The sequence below is a fragment of the Rutidosis leptorrhynchoides genome, chromosome 2 (genome assembly GCF_046630445.1).
Source record: "Rutidosis leptorrhynchoides isolate AG116_Rl617_1_P2 chromosome 2, CSIRO_AGI_Rlap_v1, whole genome shotgun sequence".
In the NCBI taxonomy this organism is placed as follows: Eukaryota; Viridiplantae; Streptophyta; class Magnoliopsida; order Asterales; family Asteraceae; genus Rutidosis; species Rutidosis leptorrhynchoides.
This window is the reverse complement of record NC_092334.1, coordinates 671136608-671155368: the sequence shown is the minus strand read 5'-3', so window position 1 is coordinate 671155368 and position 18761 is coordinate 671136608. Positions and strand designations below refer to the sequence as shown.

Here is an 18761-nt window from a genome sequence, read left to right as displayed (position 1 = left end):
TCTATAGTTTTGGAATTATTTTGAATTTGAAGTTTGATTAGGGTTTGTTGATACCTATATCCAGATTGGGACAACTTCTACACCGATAATAAGAACAGATTGAATATTCGACGATGCTATTTGCCGTTGATGATCATTAAAATTGAAAGTGGGCATGGTTATTTATTAATGAAGTTCTCTAGAAACTTAAATCGTTAATTATTAGTATTGTTTTTCTAATTGTAAACTAACTGTAGAATACTTCTTCCGAATGGCATAATTGGGAGAGTACTTTCAGCCATTCCACGGAAGATTTTCCATATATTGAGTCAGGTATCATAACCTGGATTATACATACATTCTTTTATTATGGTATGAGATTCATTCACATTCTCACTTTTTTTTTCATGGGTGGCAGGATATTAACACACAATTTTAACAACACTATTATTGATCATAGTGATGCTCCATGGATGCACACCTTTGAGGTTGAAAACATGGATGCGGTAAGCCACAACATCACATGAGTAAAATTTCAACTACTCATCTATTCATTCATCTCATTTATTTTTGTTTGTCAATATTTGTTTGTTTATTTTCTTTTGTCAATATTTATTAGTTTATATGTGATCAACTATTTTCAAGTTCTGTTACAGTTGAGACCATTAATCGAATTAAGAGGATGATTATTTTTGGAATTAGCTAAGTAACTTTAAGTTACCACATCGAAGTGACCTACTCAATCATTCATGATAGTATTGTTAAAAGTTGCTACATTTAGGGATTGATGATGAATTTATTTTGTTGTGAATGTCTTATCGGAAGCGTTCATTGACGTTCTATTAATAATTATGTTTTCAGGCTAGCAAAGCTTTTCTCCAAAAAGTCCATTGCATGAGTAAAGAGCAATCCTAAGAAAAATGATGAAATTACAAATGAAGAGTTTTCGGATGATTTATATGTCGAGCTGGTATGGATTCAGAACTTGAAGCTCCGATTGTATGGAACTTTTAATTTATTCTTATTAGTTACACTTTTTTCTTCTCTATATTATTTGATGCTACTTAATTAATAAATTAGTCTTTAATATCTTAGTGTTTGTGTTTTATATGTTTGTTTTTTGCAATATTAAAACTGCTTCCAGTATTAGCTTGATATCTATATGGGAGATTGCGACTTTGTCAGGTCATTTAACTTTATTAGTATTACAACTTTTCAAGTAAGAGTTCTTTATAGTTTAATAGGTTCATTGTTCTTAATGTAGTGTTTATATTTCCGTACTTATCTTACTAAAGACGTTTGATTTAAGTATCTCGGAAAGTTAGAAGCTTCTGTTTTATCGGTTGATTCTTAGTAAAAAATGTACGAACGAACGACATGGTTAATTAGACATGCTTAATTTTTTGTTGATGCATGTTCCGCATTATAAAAGTTCTATTTCTAGTTTATGAATATGAGAAGTTAAGATTTAATTTTCGATATTCTGAAGATTTCTTCTTTTGGTTGAAAAGGAATGAGAAAAATATAAGAGTGATCTTCATAAGCTTTGATATGGTATGGAAAAGGTCGTGGTAATCTTCTATCATACTAAACCTCTACTATTATCATCTCTTGAAATTAATCTTCTTTCTCTCAGTAAATGTTAATTTCTTCTATTTCCATGGAGGTGGTCGTGGTGGAAGCGTTGATTTCAGTTTACCGCTAGGGGATGCTTTAACAAAGAGGGTGATGGCGATCAATTAGAAATTGAGTTGGCATCACATGAAATTGCATAGTGCAAGTTAATTGTGAATCTGCAGGTGACCTTATATCGGCTACATTATAAACTTCACCCTTTTTAGGTAATTTCTTCTATTCTATTTCAATTATGTCGTGTCAAATTAGGTCATTTTTTGAAACGTTCGTGAAAAATGGGTCATGATGAATCGGGTTGTGTCAAAATGGGAGATTACTGAAAGGGGGCATTTTATTACAGTAAGTTCCTGCTTAATGTGTTGCGAACATGATGACTATATCTGAATCTGTGTTGCAAATGTTTCATCATTTGATTACAAGGTTTGTGATAAATCCCCTTCTCCATATTTCAATTATCCTTCTTCATATTACAAAATTTAGGGTTATGTTTTGTGAATACAAAGTTTTCATTATTATTATTGTTATGTTTCTTATCAGTAGTTATTTATTTCCAATTTAAAATTGTTTACTATATTCGAATTCAAAATCGTTTGTTTTACACTTGGTAGATTTTGACAATAGTTGCTAAACAGATTTTGATATAATTGATGCTTTACAGTTTTGAAATAGATGCGAAATCATTTATTATATTCGAATTCAAATTGGATTTGCTTACCATATTGTTCTCTAGCGTTTTGTTTGTGCTTACCGGTTAATTTCCTTTCAATAACATTAAATATTTATTTTGGGTTATTATGTTGGGTTTGATCCATTATTTATAAGCTATCGTTTTTAATTACTTCATCTGGTTAATATGCGTAGATGGAGTGTGTATGCGGCACAAGTTCGGCAAGAAGAGATGCTTTTACCGTTTGAAGCGAGTGAACATAGTGAATTCCACTTCCAATCACCAAACTTGGATTCCTTTAATCTATGTTGCCATAACTTTTTTTTTAATGTTTATTAGATCTTATACAAATGACTATTTTTATAGAAAAAGCCAACTAATTTAAGTATGAATTCAATAGATTAGTCTCACTGAATATGAATTCAATAGGTTAAATATACTAACCATTTATCGGTTATAATGAATACATTTAAAGAATAACAAATAAAAGAAAAATGAAACATGAAGCACTCAAAAAGGCTTAATATATGTAATGTATTGTTTTTAAGATATTTTTTTTGAACAGGGGTTCATGTACACTTTTAATGGTTTCGGTATATATATATTTTCATTTTCACTACCTAACTTGATGCAATTGCTTATATAATGTTGGTTCTTTTAATGATTCCATTTATCGGTTATAATGAATACATTTAAAGAATAACAATTAAAAGAAAAATGAAACATGAAGCACTCAAAAAGGCTTAATATATGTAATGTATTGTTTTAAGATATTTTTTTGAACAGGGGTTCATGTACACTTTTAATGGTTTCGGTATATATATATTTTCATTTTCACTACCTAACTTGATGCAATTGCTTATATAATGTTGGTTCTTTTAATGATTTTCAGATATTAAATGGTACAAGTTGCTAAACTTTGAGAGGTAGTTGTTCAAAACAAAAAGTTATCTTTGTAAGTATTAGTTATATTCTGTTCAAGAAGAATGATATATGATATGCTTGACTTTCACTTTTTTCCACCTCTATATTGATTTATTTTAGAGAACACAGATAAAACTTTCTAACTTAAATCTATTTTTTTATTTGAGGAAGATGCTTACCAATCTTACCCATGAGTAATAGTTGCCACCTGAAAGGAATTGGTTTTGAAGAAATGACAATGGTTAGTATATTACTGCTTCAATCTTTTCCTTTAAAAGCACTTAGTTGCAGAATTCATGGGTAAGATTCGCAAATAGAACAGAAAAAGTTTCACCGATTTGACCAGTTTTTTCCTCGGTCCATTTCATTATCCCCCTTTGACCCGTTTAAGATCAAACATAACTAAAATTGACTCACTCACAGTTAAATTTACCAAATTTGATAATCACCATTGTTAGAAATTATAAAAATTAATTTAAAAGTAATCCAACGTTACCAAAATACACCCGTGAAAATAACTATGAACATTACTGTTCACATGGGTACTTTAGTAAATAAACATGGTTCATCAATAGTATGTTGAACTTCTCAATATTCCGTTTTCATTCAAGCATCATCCACCGTCTCGATAACACGAGGAGTAACTTTTTTGGGGCGGTTCGGGTGATAAAAAATGGCTTGGATTAGACGGATTCAATTTTACTACCTTATAAGGGTGGGGGTTAAATACTGGGCCTTTAAAAGCTAAGAACTTAGCACTTTTGGGAAAATGGTTGTGACGTCTTCGGGTTGAAAAAGATTCATTTTGGGTCGAAATAATTAAAAGTATTCTAGGAAGAAATGGGGGGCTAGAGGATGCTGGTAATTCGCACGTTGTTAATGGTGGGTGCACTTGGAAATCCATTATAATTATTAGCAACTCCTTTTGCAATTTGGGTTTGAATTTTTTGTCCTCTTTTGAGAAAGTAATAGGTAATTGGGAGGAAACTCACTTTTGGAAAAATGTGTTCAAGAACAAATTTTCAAGATTAGAGACCAGCAAACCATTTAGCATCAATAAAAATATTGAGGAAGCAGGTACATCGTTAGTAATAAAAAACATCAATGTTTAAAATATTGAGCAAGCATCAATGTCAATTTTTTTTACAATGTTAAACTTTCAATATTATTCCCCCCTCTCTCTCTCTCTCTCTCTATATATATATATATATATATATATATATATATATATATATATATATATATATATATATATATATATATATAATCTGAATCCGAAATTAAGGTAACTATATAACTATTTACTACAAATGTTTTTATTTTTTTTAAAGTACAGGTTAGTCATATTCTGTCAAGATACATAAATGTCTTACGAATTTAATAATTATTCATGTTAATGCAGGCAGACAAAAATTGTCACGAATCTACATGTAATTTTAAAAATCAAATAGCTATAGATTTTTCTATTTTTCCACTTATGATCTGTTAATGAGTGTTGTCTAATAATTTCAATATTTATAGACATTACAAATTTCTTTAGGTACTATAAGGAATGGTGTTCAACATTTGACAATCTTATCCTACAAAGGCAAATATCGGCAAACAATTCTGATGAACAAATAGTTATGAACGATAATTACAATGAGCTATTACAACTTAAGAGAATATCTGCGAAGACATGTGTAATGTCTATAATCAACAACACATGGATGCCACATGCATTAACATCTGTTATGTGGATTGGTGGAATTAGTCCATCAGATATCCTTACGGTTAGACTTACATAATTTTTTTTTTTATATATGAATATATTTACCATTCACTACATATATTCTAACTAAATGAAAACTAAATTATTGCAGCTAATATTGAATCATGTGGAATTGTATACTAATCAGTCGGAGAAAATAAATTTACTAAAAAAAAACTACAACCAAAGATGAAAACAACATCTCAAATAAAGTTGATTTGTTGAAACAAAATATATCACAAACATTTGTTGGGCACTCATTTGTTTATAAAGGCGATGATCCGGCTTCGTCAAAATATCATAACCAAATGTTTGAGCAAATTGGAAAGTTTTATACCATGCAAAACTATTTAACAGAGGTAAGATACTAAAATTACCATCTATAAGCACAGTTAAAATTTGTATGAATTCTAACTTATTCGTTTGACATTTCAGGCAGACAAGTTGCGATATAATACATTTTCTACAATCCAAAAAATTCTGTATACAAAGGAGAAGGCTTATGCGATCTTTACAATTCATCAGCACATCAAGAGATTGGAAACGTGGATAACCTATGGGAAACAAGACCAAAGTTTTAAATTAATATAGTCTGATTCTGTTTTTTATGTAAATATTGGTTTTTTGTTTCTACTTTGCTCAATACCTATATAGAATTATTATCTACATATGGAAGTCACTACAAGACATACAAAATTTAAAAAAATATTCAGATTTTCTCACATAGAATAAATACCAGCTAAATCCAATATCGTAGTCCCGCGAATTCGCGGACACTAAGCTAGTTCATCGGGTAAAACTATTTTACTAAAAAAAAAAATGTCTAGTATCACCAATAATTTGTCATATATTTGATAAAACTAACTTATTACTACAACAGATAATAAGTTTTTTTTATATGTTAGAATGATGGTATCTAATTTTAAGGGATGGAGAATGGAGATTTAATGAAGGAATTGAAGAAATAAATAAAAATGGATGGTTGAAATAATGAAATGGCTTGCAATCTTATATACCGTATTTATTTAGACATATTAATCACCTTATTAGATCATTGCCATCACTCATGTCCTCAACATATACACACTTTTGGCAATATTGTGGCCTCATGCTCGCCATCCTTCCTCGTGCCTCCCTTCGTCTTTCTTTGGCACATTTCAATACGAGATAACATGAGTAAATTAGTTTTGAAATTGTACTTTTGGATTTACTAGTTGTACATTAGTTTTGTTTATATAACGGGTCCTAATTATTTTAAAAAAGACTCTTGTTAAGAGTTACCTTATAGATTATATTTTATTCGTCTCAAAAAAATTGTTTACATTATATATGTCTCAGATAATTATATTATACCTATGTTCTAAAAGAGATAGTGGAAATGAATAGTAAGGTCATTTTTGTCTTTTCAATTTTTCTTTCTTTATTTGCACAACAAAGCTCCCCACATTTTCCCCAAAAAATCAAATCGACCCCCATACAGGGGGTAAAGTGTCAAATTATCATTTTCATAAAAAATCTTAAATAAACTCGACTCAAATATTCAACGGGTCATATCTTCTCGCTCGCATCGAGTCAAATTTTTCCGACACCATCGTTAAACCGAAATAATTTTAGGAACACGATGTCACTAACTATACGCAAAACGAACGCTTTTTAAAAAACGCTAAATATTTGGGGTACTTTTCTACACGTTTATTTTGCGTTATATTTTTAAAAATCGACAATTCCATAGCGAAACGCGGAGATGCACATATATTGTTAATTTAAAATAACATTTAAATTTTTCACGGGTTATACCTTTTAGTTCGACTCTAGTTGCCCTTCAACGACATCATCGTTCGCCACGAAATAATTTTATAAACTAAATGCAACAAAATACATTGAAAACCGAACCCCCGGCGCGAAGCGATGGTTCGAACACTAGTTGCACACTAAAAAAATAGCTAATAAATAGTATTAAACTTTAAAAATTACCTTTAATTATTACTCTCAATCATTTATTCTTAAGTTAGTTAAATTTTGAGTTAAAGTCACTAAATAGCCTTATACTTTCACTTTTGTTCCAATATGAGCTATATATTCAATTGTAGGCTATGTACTTTGAAAAAGTGTGTTAATGTAAACTAAGTTAACTTGCTAACCTGATAAATAAAGTATTTGTTATACATGTTAACGTTGTTAATTTTTTCCGTTAAAACAGTCATGTGCAAAACATGTTTGTGTTATCTTCTTTCAAAAATGGACATCCACCTGCTGCTATTCTTTTTTAATCTGATTCAACAAGGTGATTTTTAAGTTAAGTTTTTAAAATTAACGAAACTTTTTAACGTACGTTAGCTTCAAGGACTACATACGCAAAACGACCAAACTACAGGGACATTTCGTGTTACTTTTTAGTTAAAAAATACCAAATAATTAGTTTTATCGGTTCAGCTTGTAACCGGTCAATAGCATACATTAGAAAACTTTTTGAAAGTATGTAAGCTACACTGGTATTTTTTCTGAATATATAGTCTAATTGAAACAAAAATGTAAATATAATGCTATTTAGTAGCTTTAACTCTTAAATTTTTCTCATTAAAACTCAAATTTATTAACATATTTTAAATTTTAACAAAAAATATAAGACTTAGTTATTTTGAAATAGAGGAAGTGAAAAATTGGAAAACGAAGCATGCATATACAGTGGCGGATCTAGGAATTATATACATTGGTTGCACATAATAATAATTAATAATTTTTATTAGTAAATTTTTTTAAAGCAAGAAATTTCATAATAAATGACTAACAATTGTTAGCTAAAAAGGTGACCTATAAACAGAAATTGCAGAAATATTCGCAATACAAAGTGACTGTAAACGGCTATCAAATGTTAGCAACATAAGAGATATTTACCTAAGATTTAAAATGACTTTATTAATGTAGAGCAACAATTTCATTATAAAAATAGGATGAATAACCACATACTAACTACTGTTGGTATCATTTCACTTTTAGTGTCAGTTCAAAAAAAAGCAATCACACTTATGGTTTCATTGCAACAAGGTTTATAAAAACAACCAATTATGTAAAGCACAAAAAGGGTGTTTTGGGGACTTAAAATCCACATATAGTTGAGCATTGCAGACACGACTGTGGGTTATTTTTTTAACTTAAATAAAAACCATGAGGTTTACCACTGTAAACTTGACAGTCGTTTTGGGTTTTTCCAAATGACATATAGATTAATTTGGCAAGCTAACGAAGTAACAATACAAGAGTATTAAACATAAAATAAAATCAGTAACAAATGTACACAATATCTATCAATAATTCAATATGACAATATATACAAAGCATTTTAAGAAGAAATGGAAATTAAGGCTTTTAATTATTACCTTAATTTTTACCTTGATTGTTAGTACTAAGTTCGCAATTGATAGATTATTAAATTTAATAAACCTTATAAACCTCAAATGCTAAATTACCAATATAACTAATAGACAAAATTTGTCTTATTTGTTATGAATAGTACTATTTAATTTACCAATATAACTAATAGACAAAATTTGTCTTATTTGTTATGAATAGTACTATTTAATTTTTCATTTTTCACAAACCTAACCCCCAACCTTTCATTAAAATACAAATCGAACCCCCCACTTTATATTTGTCTTATTTGTTATGAATAGTACTATTTAATTTTTCACTTTTCACAAACCTAACCCCCAAACTTTCATTAAAATACAAATCGAACCCCCCACTTTATACTTATATTCTAAATTATTATTTATCCAATCACTAACACCAAAAATATTGAATAATAATACCCACCACGCTTTACCGACTTGTACACTGCGCTCAAACAGTAGGACCCACATAGGCCACTACTGTGCTAATTTTTTTTTTTTGTCTCCAAAGATAAAAGAAGCAACTTTCTTAAAAGGAACAACCATTCAATGCTACCAATCGATGTTGAAAAACATTATTTTTTACAAAATAGATCAACTAACTTTAACGCTAAAAGAAGCAACTTTCACAAAATGAACAACCCTTCAATGTTAGATGTCGAAAAAAATTATTTTTTTAAAAAATATATCAAGACTTTTTTTTAACTCGCATTCAAAACGAAGCCCCCAGCGCGAAGCGAGGGCTCCACAACTAGTAACAAATTATTAGATATGAGATTACAATTACCTATTTGAAAATTGGGAGTTCATGAAGGATAAGTTGGTAATGGCTTGAACGATCGTCAATATAATATGAGATATGAGAACAGATCTTTTATTTGTTTAAAGCTCAATTGGGCTTTTAGAGAATTTAAAATGGACTTAGAGAGGTGCACTAAAATTAATCCAATGGTTTCACTAACTCTAAGCCCAAAACAAATTACACTAATTGAGCTTTTTTCAATGGTTGCAAGTGCAACCATTAACAAGGAACTTCATCCGCCCCTGTGCATATACCTAAAGACATGTTATATGCAAAATCATTTCACGATATGCATCTATAAAGACATGGTATCCATAAAAATTTTAGAATATGTGGGTCTTGGTCAAAAGTCTTGAAGTATGGGTCTCAATGCCAAGAAAATTCGAATTGCTAGCGCCCGCATAAAATTTGATTTTTATAATAATTCTCGCAATCAGTATTTTTAACATAACTCCCCTCCAACAACCATGGAAAAACTAACCTGGTCGAAACAAGGTGTTTTTAAGAGAGATCTTGCCACAAAAATAATAGGGTTTTTTTTATAGCCTAATTGAATTCCGAAAAGCACGCCTTTCAAATCCTCTTCGGACGGTAAAATAGCTTTAGCCTCTTGGACCTTGTTCTTAATACGCATAGCGCCACGAATCATGTCCCTATAAGAATTATCAAAAGCGGGTAAGTCCACATTCCCAACATTCGAAACATGTACAGGAGTTCTTACGACATTACAAACTCGAGAGTGAAAAATCGGTGAAGTAACTCCAATAGCAACTAAAACCGAGCGATTAGTACTGGTAAGTAAATCCCCGTTGAATTCATCGAAAAGAATTCGTTCCAAACAAGCCGCATCACGTATCTTGGAAACTCAAACGAGATTAATCGAGGCATGTGTTACCTCCCAATCCACTTCGACTTGGTCGTGAATATGCTTAACGCATTAATGCACACTTATTATAAATTAATTGACGACTTGACTGTCGTTTAGAGCCTAAACTGAACTCCAGATAGGTTTAAAACCCATAAAAATTTGATTATACCATTTTCATGGCGTCTCACACTTTTATATTAACCTACTTATTGGCCGGAGGTTCATTACAATTTTTCTATCCATAGAACATTGAGAGGGAAGATTTTTTTTTACTCTTGCAGTGTTTCATTTTTGGTGGAGAATGATTTCTCTTTTTTTTAGAATAGAGTAGAATTGTCTACATCTTGCCTTTCTCATACCTCACTTTTGTAGGATTAAGTTTTGTTATTATTGTTGTCGTATTATAATTTATATTTATAATTTATAATTATAAATTAATTTAAAATGGATAATAAATACTCCGTATATACAGTGTCAAGATTCTAACTAAGATACGTACATTCATTGTGGTCCAACATTCATGGAGTGGCAGTTTAAGACCAAATCAAGGACCTCCACCTTCACCCAAACTGCTTTTGTCTCCATATCCTTCTACGAGATTGTCGCTAATCCATTGCACCCATTACGCATTTGTAAATATAATTGATTTTTTATTTTTATTTGTAAAATTTATAATATAATATTAATATAGCATTTAGTTTAAACGAGTTAGGGTCTCCGCACGTTACGGCCGGAAAACGTTTGTTAAATTCGATAGACAAAAACAGAAGAAAAAAAAAATAGAAAGCAAAAGAACAAATTAAAGTGGGTAAAAAGACTATAAGGTTAAAAAAAAAAATATTACTTCATCGTTACCATTCACTTTCATCTCAACCGATAAGAATGTGCCATTGAATTCTGAATTCTGAATTTTGTGTATTAGTATATGTTGAAATTCATAAGTGGTGCCAACCATAGTTCTCTTACTCTGTACTAATTTTGTGTTTATAATCGTCTAAATTATGTTATATTTGCTAAAATATATATAATATAAATTATGCACTTTTGTTAGTTGTGTGATTGACAATTATATCACACAACAAGATCTAATCCTTACCCACAAACTTTAAAGAAAACAGAATCCTTAGTACCAATGGCATGCAATATATAGTAATATGTGAGCCACTATAAGGGTTAGATATACTTGTGCTTATATTACATATAACCATAAATGATAATATGTGGGAGTTCAGTTGTGTTGATATAGCAATCTAGAGTTCACTAGAAGTGCTATCTATATAGCACAAACACCGCCACTTGTCGAAGTGTAACGCCTTTATCTTCTAGCGAATCTATCAACCTATGCTTATAGATCTCTTTATACAAGGTTACGTGGTTCGGTGCTAGGCGATCATAAAGAGAAGTGTAATCCGATGATGCCAAAACATCAAAATAATGTGCAACTGATTTATGCGATTGTCTAATCAATATCCTATTTTAGCTAAACAAGGTAGAGTCTAGATACCGTATCCATTTCATAGTTCTTGAAATGGTATACTAACTCCATATTTGTCGTTTCATCTTAAATAAACATGATCTTCTGTGGTTGAAATCTGCCTTTTTGATCTATCAAATTGGGGAAGGTAGACTGATTATCATGCGAGACATAATAATTGTAATACAAGCATGACATGAGTTTTGACAATAACATATAAGTTCGTATAACTTTAAATATATCGGCACCTGGCCTCAATTTCAACCGTTTTTGGCTTAATTAGATTAGATTTTAACGCTACAATTATAAGATTATGAGTCCAAGTCTCTGTACGGATAATGATACGAGAACTAAAGTATACGTTGAAACACCAAAATGAATGAGTGATCATCCGTATATCATCACTTTTTAACAGTACACAATTAATATCTTTTAAATATTATACTCTACTATAACTTGAATAACATTAATAATGCATAACTAAAATAAGAATCTAATCATCATTCTTTTAAAGAATATGTTTGTCCATATTCCTATGCATCTAATTTCGAAAACGAAAGTAATATTTTCAAAACCATTTTTTATAGATTCACCGTCATTTCATATTATCTTTCAACAATACTTTCAAATAAATTCTAACATTTGGGTATTTTAGGTATTTTAAGTATATCTTCTTATTACATAATGTATATATCATCACCATTTCCAAAAAGTCAGCTGAAATATACTACAAAATCAAAAACAAAACACCATAATCATTAGTAATTTCATTTACAAATATATATGTATATATAAGTTTCATATTAACTCTGATCATTTAATTTTAATTTATGTGCTAATTGTGAAGTAAACTTATCCATGCCACAGGCATCTTGCCTCAGTGGTAGCAGGTTTACCTGCTTGTGAGAGAGACCCGGGTTCGAGTCTCAATTGCGGCGGGGTTTTCCCCGAATTCCTGACCTTGCTCCGCATGGAAGGGTCAAGGGTCGTGGTTTCCTCCGAGTGCGTGCGTGTGCGACTAACCTCTAACCTGCCGTTCAAAAAAAAAAAAAAAAAAAAAAAAAAAGTAAACTTATCCATAGTTGTGAAGATAAAAACATAAACCCAAAAAAAGTAATAGGAACAACCAAATCTTTGAATTGAAAAGGTAATCAATTAACTGAAGACGTGTCATTGGATAATGTATTGTCTTTTATTCGATTAGACGTATGTTATTTACCGTATTTCTGTTTTTAGTTAGACATTTGATCAATCGAGTGAATATAATTCTTATCTGACTTGACACCAAGGTCATTTAACAAGTAACGACCCATCCATACTACAATCATATTAAATATTCTTTATATATTCATTAAATCATCATTTTAATGAGCATTCTTCGAGAGATTGAGACTCAAATATGTTTTGATTTATTGGTGTCATTATTAGACCCCTCCGAACGTACTCGGCCTGGCCCGTTCTTGGTCTAGCGCTCGAGGGCTTCATTGACGACAAATTCGCCCTGGTCTTGCCCTCACTTAGCCCTCGTGTCTCGCCTTGGATATCGTCTATACACAACACATTTCAGGACGAAATTATGTAAAAAATTGTGTTGTACCGCTAGCTTAAATGGTCGTAACTTGTTTAATTAAATAATATAGTGAGTCTTAGTTTGTTTGAAGAATTATGTCATGATTGGAAATGATTTAGTTCTGAGTTACTATTGTATGTATCTGGCCACTTATGACCTTTGCGTGATTGCTAATTTGACACATGTTTTTGTTAATGCGACGATAACGTGTGATTGTATAAGGTTTGTGATAAACCATACGAAGTACAAAGTAGTAGGGTTATAGATGAGTGCTATGAGTTACATTCAATAACATTAATAAAATATTTCACATGATAATGTAGTTTAAAACTATGTTTGATACACACAATAGACTTAGATTAATATCTAGTTACATTTGTAGACGCTTATCCCGATTCATTATGAACGTAATAGCAGTGAGGGTGGTGGCTGCATTACATGATGAAAAAATAGGAAGTGTGAATAGTTAAACATTGTCTTCATAGAATAAAATAATACTCCGTATTATTATCCTATATTCTAAACCTGATAGTTTGGTCATGTCTAATATTATTAATGTTTCGTTTATATAACAAAATTCACCATCACACTGGTGACACTGCTCGGCGTCGAAAGTGGACGCGACGCTAGTTTGCGCGATTGATTGCCCACTTTGGGTGTTTAACCGTTAGTGTTTTAAAATTATGATAAAAGAGAGTAAAGTTATAAAGAAACTATAGAAGGAAATATCTAATGTGTGCTGTAACGGCACACGATAAGACCATTAATACATATGAATTTTCTATTCTGACAATAATTCTTTATGTTTATGCATGGTGTTTTTCATAATTTTTCATATTTGCTCCTAAATTTAAGTTATTTAAAGTGATAAGATGAGGGTAATTTTAAAAAATAAATAATTTTAAATATAATAATACTCTTATTATATACTTCTGGGGCACACATCAAACAAACGCTCGATTTCATTTTACATTCGACGTACATGTAATTTTCAAGATTACCGTTAATTTAAATTTAAATGAATAGAAGTAAAAAAATCAAAATAAAAAAGTAAAAAATAAAGGTGGGGCCGAAATGTAAAATTGGTTAATGGCAGCACCACTATAATCCTCACACGCGTGGGAGATGATGGCTCGGTCTTCATCTTCTGTTATGTTCCCTTTCCCCCAACTTTATATATATATTCCTACCATTCCTTTTGAATCTTTCTCACTAACAAAACAAACACACACTTCACTCTTTCACTATTTCATCTCAAATTCACAACACAAAACACACACTCTTTACATTCTCTGTGTATTTGTTTCCAAATCAGACCTAATTTCTCCGTCAATATGATGAATTCTTATGATTTTATTGACACTGTGAATGCCGAAAAAGTGAATGCGATTGCACGATACAAACAGTTCACAAATATAACGAAATTGTTTCAATTACTCGAAGTATTCGTTGCGATTGTGTTGATTTTATGGACGTCAACTCGAATTCCGACTGTGTTTAAATTCTCCGGCGAGTATTTGTTCGCATTTTCGTCTTACTTGATGAATCAACACGTTGTGTTCATTTTCGGAAATGTAATCATCGTCGTTTGTTACGTGCTTTCTCGCTACTCGGAATCCGGTACCGAATCGGCCGGAAGTTTCGGAAGTCACTCCGATAACGGTTTAACTTTTCGGAAACCGACAGGATCACCGACGCCGTCGTCGGAAATTCATAATCGAATCATTTCGATTCCGGATCCTGTTGCAAGTGAGAAGTTGATTATAAAAACGGAATCGGAAGTAACGGCGCTTTTTCCGGTGATTAAACAAACGGAATCGGAAGTAACGGCGGTTTTTCCGGTGATTACGGAAGCGGCGAAGCAAATAGAGAGGTTTCAGAGAACGCAATCGGAGTTGAGGAGTAAGATATCGGTGAAGCCTCGCCGTGAGTTACGGCGGTCGGTGACGGAGATGAAAAGGAGCGTGACGGTTAAAGACGGAGAATCACCGGCGCCGTTAAAAGCGGTTGAGAGATTGAGTAATGAAGAATTTAAAGTTGCTGTTGAAGCTTTTATTTTAAAACAACAAAAGTTTCTTAAGCAACAGAGTATGGTTGAAGATTAATAGATGATGATTAATAATAATTGAATATTTGAAATTAAAATGGAAATAGTAATGAATTTTTTTACTAGTAATTACTACTCCGTACTTCTTATATGGTTTGAAAAATGTCGTTGACTATAATTTCAATACAGTTCTATATCTCGAAACTTAAATTTCGATCAGTATTATGTTTAGTTTATGTCATTAGGTTATCATTATTTTGAATATGCGAAGTCATTTTATTTTAGGGGATGATTCTCACACACACTTTTTTGATCCTCACACACTTATTTTAAACTTTCTCTCTTCTAATAATACTCAATTGGTGTGTGAGAATCAAAAAAGTGTGTGTGAGAATCATCCCCTTTTATTTTATGATAATAATTAAATGAGAAGACCGGTAATATCGATCCATGTTAGGACTGTTGTGCGTTTTTGATATGCTGTCAATTGTTTTCCAGCGTCCTCGGTTGGTAATATCTTGGCCCAAGATAATGGGATGTTAGACTACTTAATTTTTTATTAAAGATTTAAAACATGCATAAGTTTTTTTTTATTTTTTATTTTTTATTTTTTAAATCACCTCAAATAACTACTCCCACTATAGTATAGTCCTAAGAACTAACATTAGAAAAATCCTAAAATAAATGATGAAAAGTGGTGATGATTAATTTTTAAAAAGTTAAAAAATCAAACTTTTGTGATTGTTTTGTAAAAATGAAAAGTTTTGTAATATACAGGTATAATATGTATTACCTTTATTATTATTATATGTATATACGGAGTATGTATTGTTGATAAATGTGATGTCTCAGTAAGTTAAAGTTTCTGATTGAATTGTTCTATTTTTATTTTAATCATTTTCTAAAACAAGTATAGATTCTTAAAAAGTAGTTCTAACTTCTAAGACCTATGCTTATAATATTAAGATATGCATATTTTATTTAGAACTTAGTTACTAATCATCTTTGATAACTAGTTTATTTACTAATATATACGGAGTATATCATCATTTAATGCATATATAATTTAAAAAATATATATATTTACAAAAATTCAAATAACCGAAAAGTGAAAAAAAGTAGAAGTAATTTTTTCGTTTATCAAATGAAAGTGGTCTTAACAAGGTGAATTATTTATGAAGATATGATATATCTGTATCTATAAATTATAGTTTGGTAGAAAGTTGCATCTTTCATTAAAGTTTGAATTTTCTAAGTTAAATTGGAGTTGAATAGTCAAGCTATCTCATCTCATAATCTTTCATTATATATATATATATATATATATATATATATATATATATATATATATATATATATATATATATATATATATATATATATTGTGGTAGGATTAAGGGGGAAGTAACCAATCGTAGGGAAGCGGGGGGAAGAAATTTTTTTTTTTCGTTTTTTGAAAAAACTTTGTTCACGAACATTATAGATTGGATGAAAATATGAACATTTAATAAAGACACTTTGTGATAAATGTTTTTATTTTGGCGAGAAAACACTCGAAGAAGTAATATATAACAATTATTATGTTTTTCGAGCGTATGTTGAGGTTTTGGATATTAGGGTTTAAATATTAGGGTTTATAGGGTTTAGATATTAGGGTCTAGAAATTTAGGGTTTAGGGTTTAAATTTAGGGTTTAGATTTAAGATTTAGATTGAGTTTTTAACAAGAACGGTTTAGAGTTTAGGGTTTTGGATTTAGGATTTGGGGTTTTGGGTTTAGGGACTAAAACCAAAACACCAAACCCTAAACCCTAAACTCTAAACCCTAAACCCTAAACCCTAAACTCTAAACCGGGCTAAATTTTACTTCACAAAACATGAAAAAATCTTAACATTCTTGACGATCAATATTATCTTGAATGTTATTTTTGTCGATCATTTTCCCCCGAAATAATAACATTCATCACGAAGTGTCTTTTTAAATGTTCATATTTTCGTGTGATCTTGATGCCTGAAAAAAATTTAAAAAAAAAAAAAAAAAAAAAAACGAAAAAGAAATTGCTTCCCCCCGATGTAACATCCCGCCTTTTTCCGTTAAATTATTTTAACGCCCGTCTTTTTTTTTTTTAGATAATATCTTTCGTTATCTAAATTCGTATCCCCCGTTAATAAGTGTTTCCAATATTTTATTATAACATCTCTCGTTTACTCTAGCGTTTTTAAAATATTCCGTTTGGTTAATTTTCACGCACCCGCTTTTAAACTCGAGAGACTAAATTCGTCATTTGATCAAAGTGACAACTAGTTGAACTAGTCACCACTCTTCCTCACCACTCATTCCACTTCACCTCCTCATCTTCTTTTTCTTTCTAGTCACCAAGAACATAATTTTAACATCTTCAAAGATTCATCATCCATTTCCAATCTAGCAATCAAACATCAAAACGAATTGTACTTTTGTGAATCTTGCATCGTCCTCTTCAATTTGGTACCAATTTCACTATTTGGGGTAAGGTTTCTAAAAACTCTAGATTTCTCTAATTCGTTTTATAGACTTGAAATAGTGTTAGTTAGTGTCTATGGCTCGTTTATAACATGAATATGTGATTTGTTTGCTTGTTCTTGATATTTTGAGGAACTAGCATGAACACTTGAAATGGGTTAGTTTAATCCTTGATTTTGGTTGAGTAAATGTTGTTTAAATGTTAAAGCTCATGTATTAAATGTGTTACTAGCATCATTAGCTTCGTTTTGGTATGTAGGTTGATTTAGAAAAACTCCATTTACAAAAATTGTTGAATTCATGATTTTTGGTTAGGGTTTGATGAACTTTAAAATAAACTTTTGATGCTTTGAATGCTATGAAACGTTGTTAGTAAGTGTTTAGTTGCATTGTATGCGTAATTACTGTGACGACCCGGAAATGTTCGACCAAATTTAAACTTAACCTTTATATGTTTCCGACACGATAAGTAGAATTTGTAATGTTGAATCCCAAAAAGTTTGGAACTACATTCATGTAATCAATTACCCTTTGACCGTTTTCGACGATTCACGAACAATTATGTGTATATAGATATGTATATATAATATTAACTGAAAACATTAACAAAGTATTAGATATATGATACTTTACATGAACGTATTTGTTTCGATATATTTATCGACAGAATTAAGAGATAATATCAAATGATTGAATTATCAGATACATTATGATATGATTACGGGCCAATGTTATGAGGTCCACTGTGATTTAATAAATCTATTCTTTTTGATAATATTCGAAAAATGGTAAATTGATTTATAAGTAAGAACAAATGTGTCAATTAACAGGAACTAGACAAGGGTTAGTGGAAATTCCTGTTTAATTTTCAAGGCATGTTTTATAATATTTTCCTCGTGACCTTGATAAGATAACTATGTTAACCTTCATTTTATTTAATATGAAAGTAAGAACGTGGAGTGTAAATAACTTAGATGTTGGATATCGACAAGTTAAGTAACTCGACATTTTTCATTAAGATGATTTCATACGTTTATTTAACCTTTGGACTTTATCCCATGCTTCACCAACAGACTGTAATTTAAAAACTTGAAACCTATTATGAATATATATAATTCTACTTTTCTAAAATGTTTTAATGATATAACGATTTAA

At 30.5% G+C, this 18761-nt stretch overlaps 2 protein-coding genes across 2 annotated transcripts in view; one reads left to right on the top strand and one right to left on the bottom strand.

The window, feature by feature from the left end:
* LOC139890258 (uncharacterized) overlaps nt 1-13599 on the bottom strand; it is a 94503-nt gene extending 80904 nt beyond the window's left edge. The window contains exons 1-4 of the mRNA XM_071873151.1: nt 13584-13599; nt 12933-13035; nt 12365-12518; nt 9628-10002 (exon numbers count right to left, since the gene is read on the bottom strand). Of these exons, the coding sequence (XP_071729252.1) occupies nt 9628-10002; nt 12365-12518; nt 12933-13035; nt 13584-13599 (648 nt within the window). The remainder of the gene's footprint in view (nt 1-9627; nt 10003-12364; nt 12519-12932; nt 13036-13583) is intronic.
* A 683-nt stretch (nt 13600-14282) lies between these two features.
* LOC139893920 (uncharacterized) lies at nt 14283-15267 on the top strand. The gene has a single exon (XM_071877120.1). The coding sequence runs from the start codon at nt 14393-14395 to the stop codon at nt 15161-15163; it is 771 nt and encodes a 256-aa protein (XP_071733221.1). The 5' UTR covers nt 14283-14392; the 3' UTR covers nt 15164-15267.
* Nucleotides 15268-18761: the final 3494 nt, after the last annotated feature.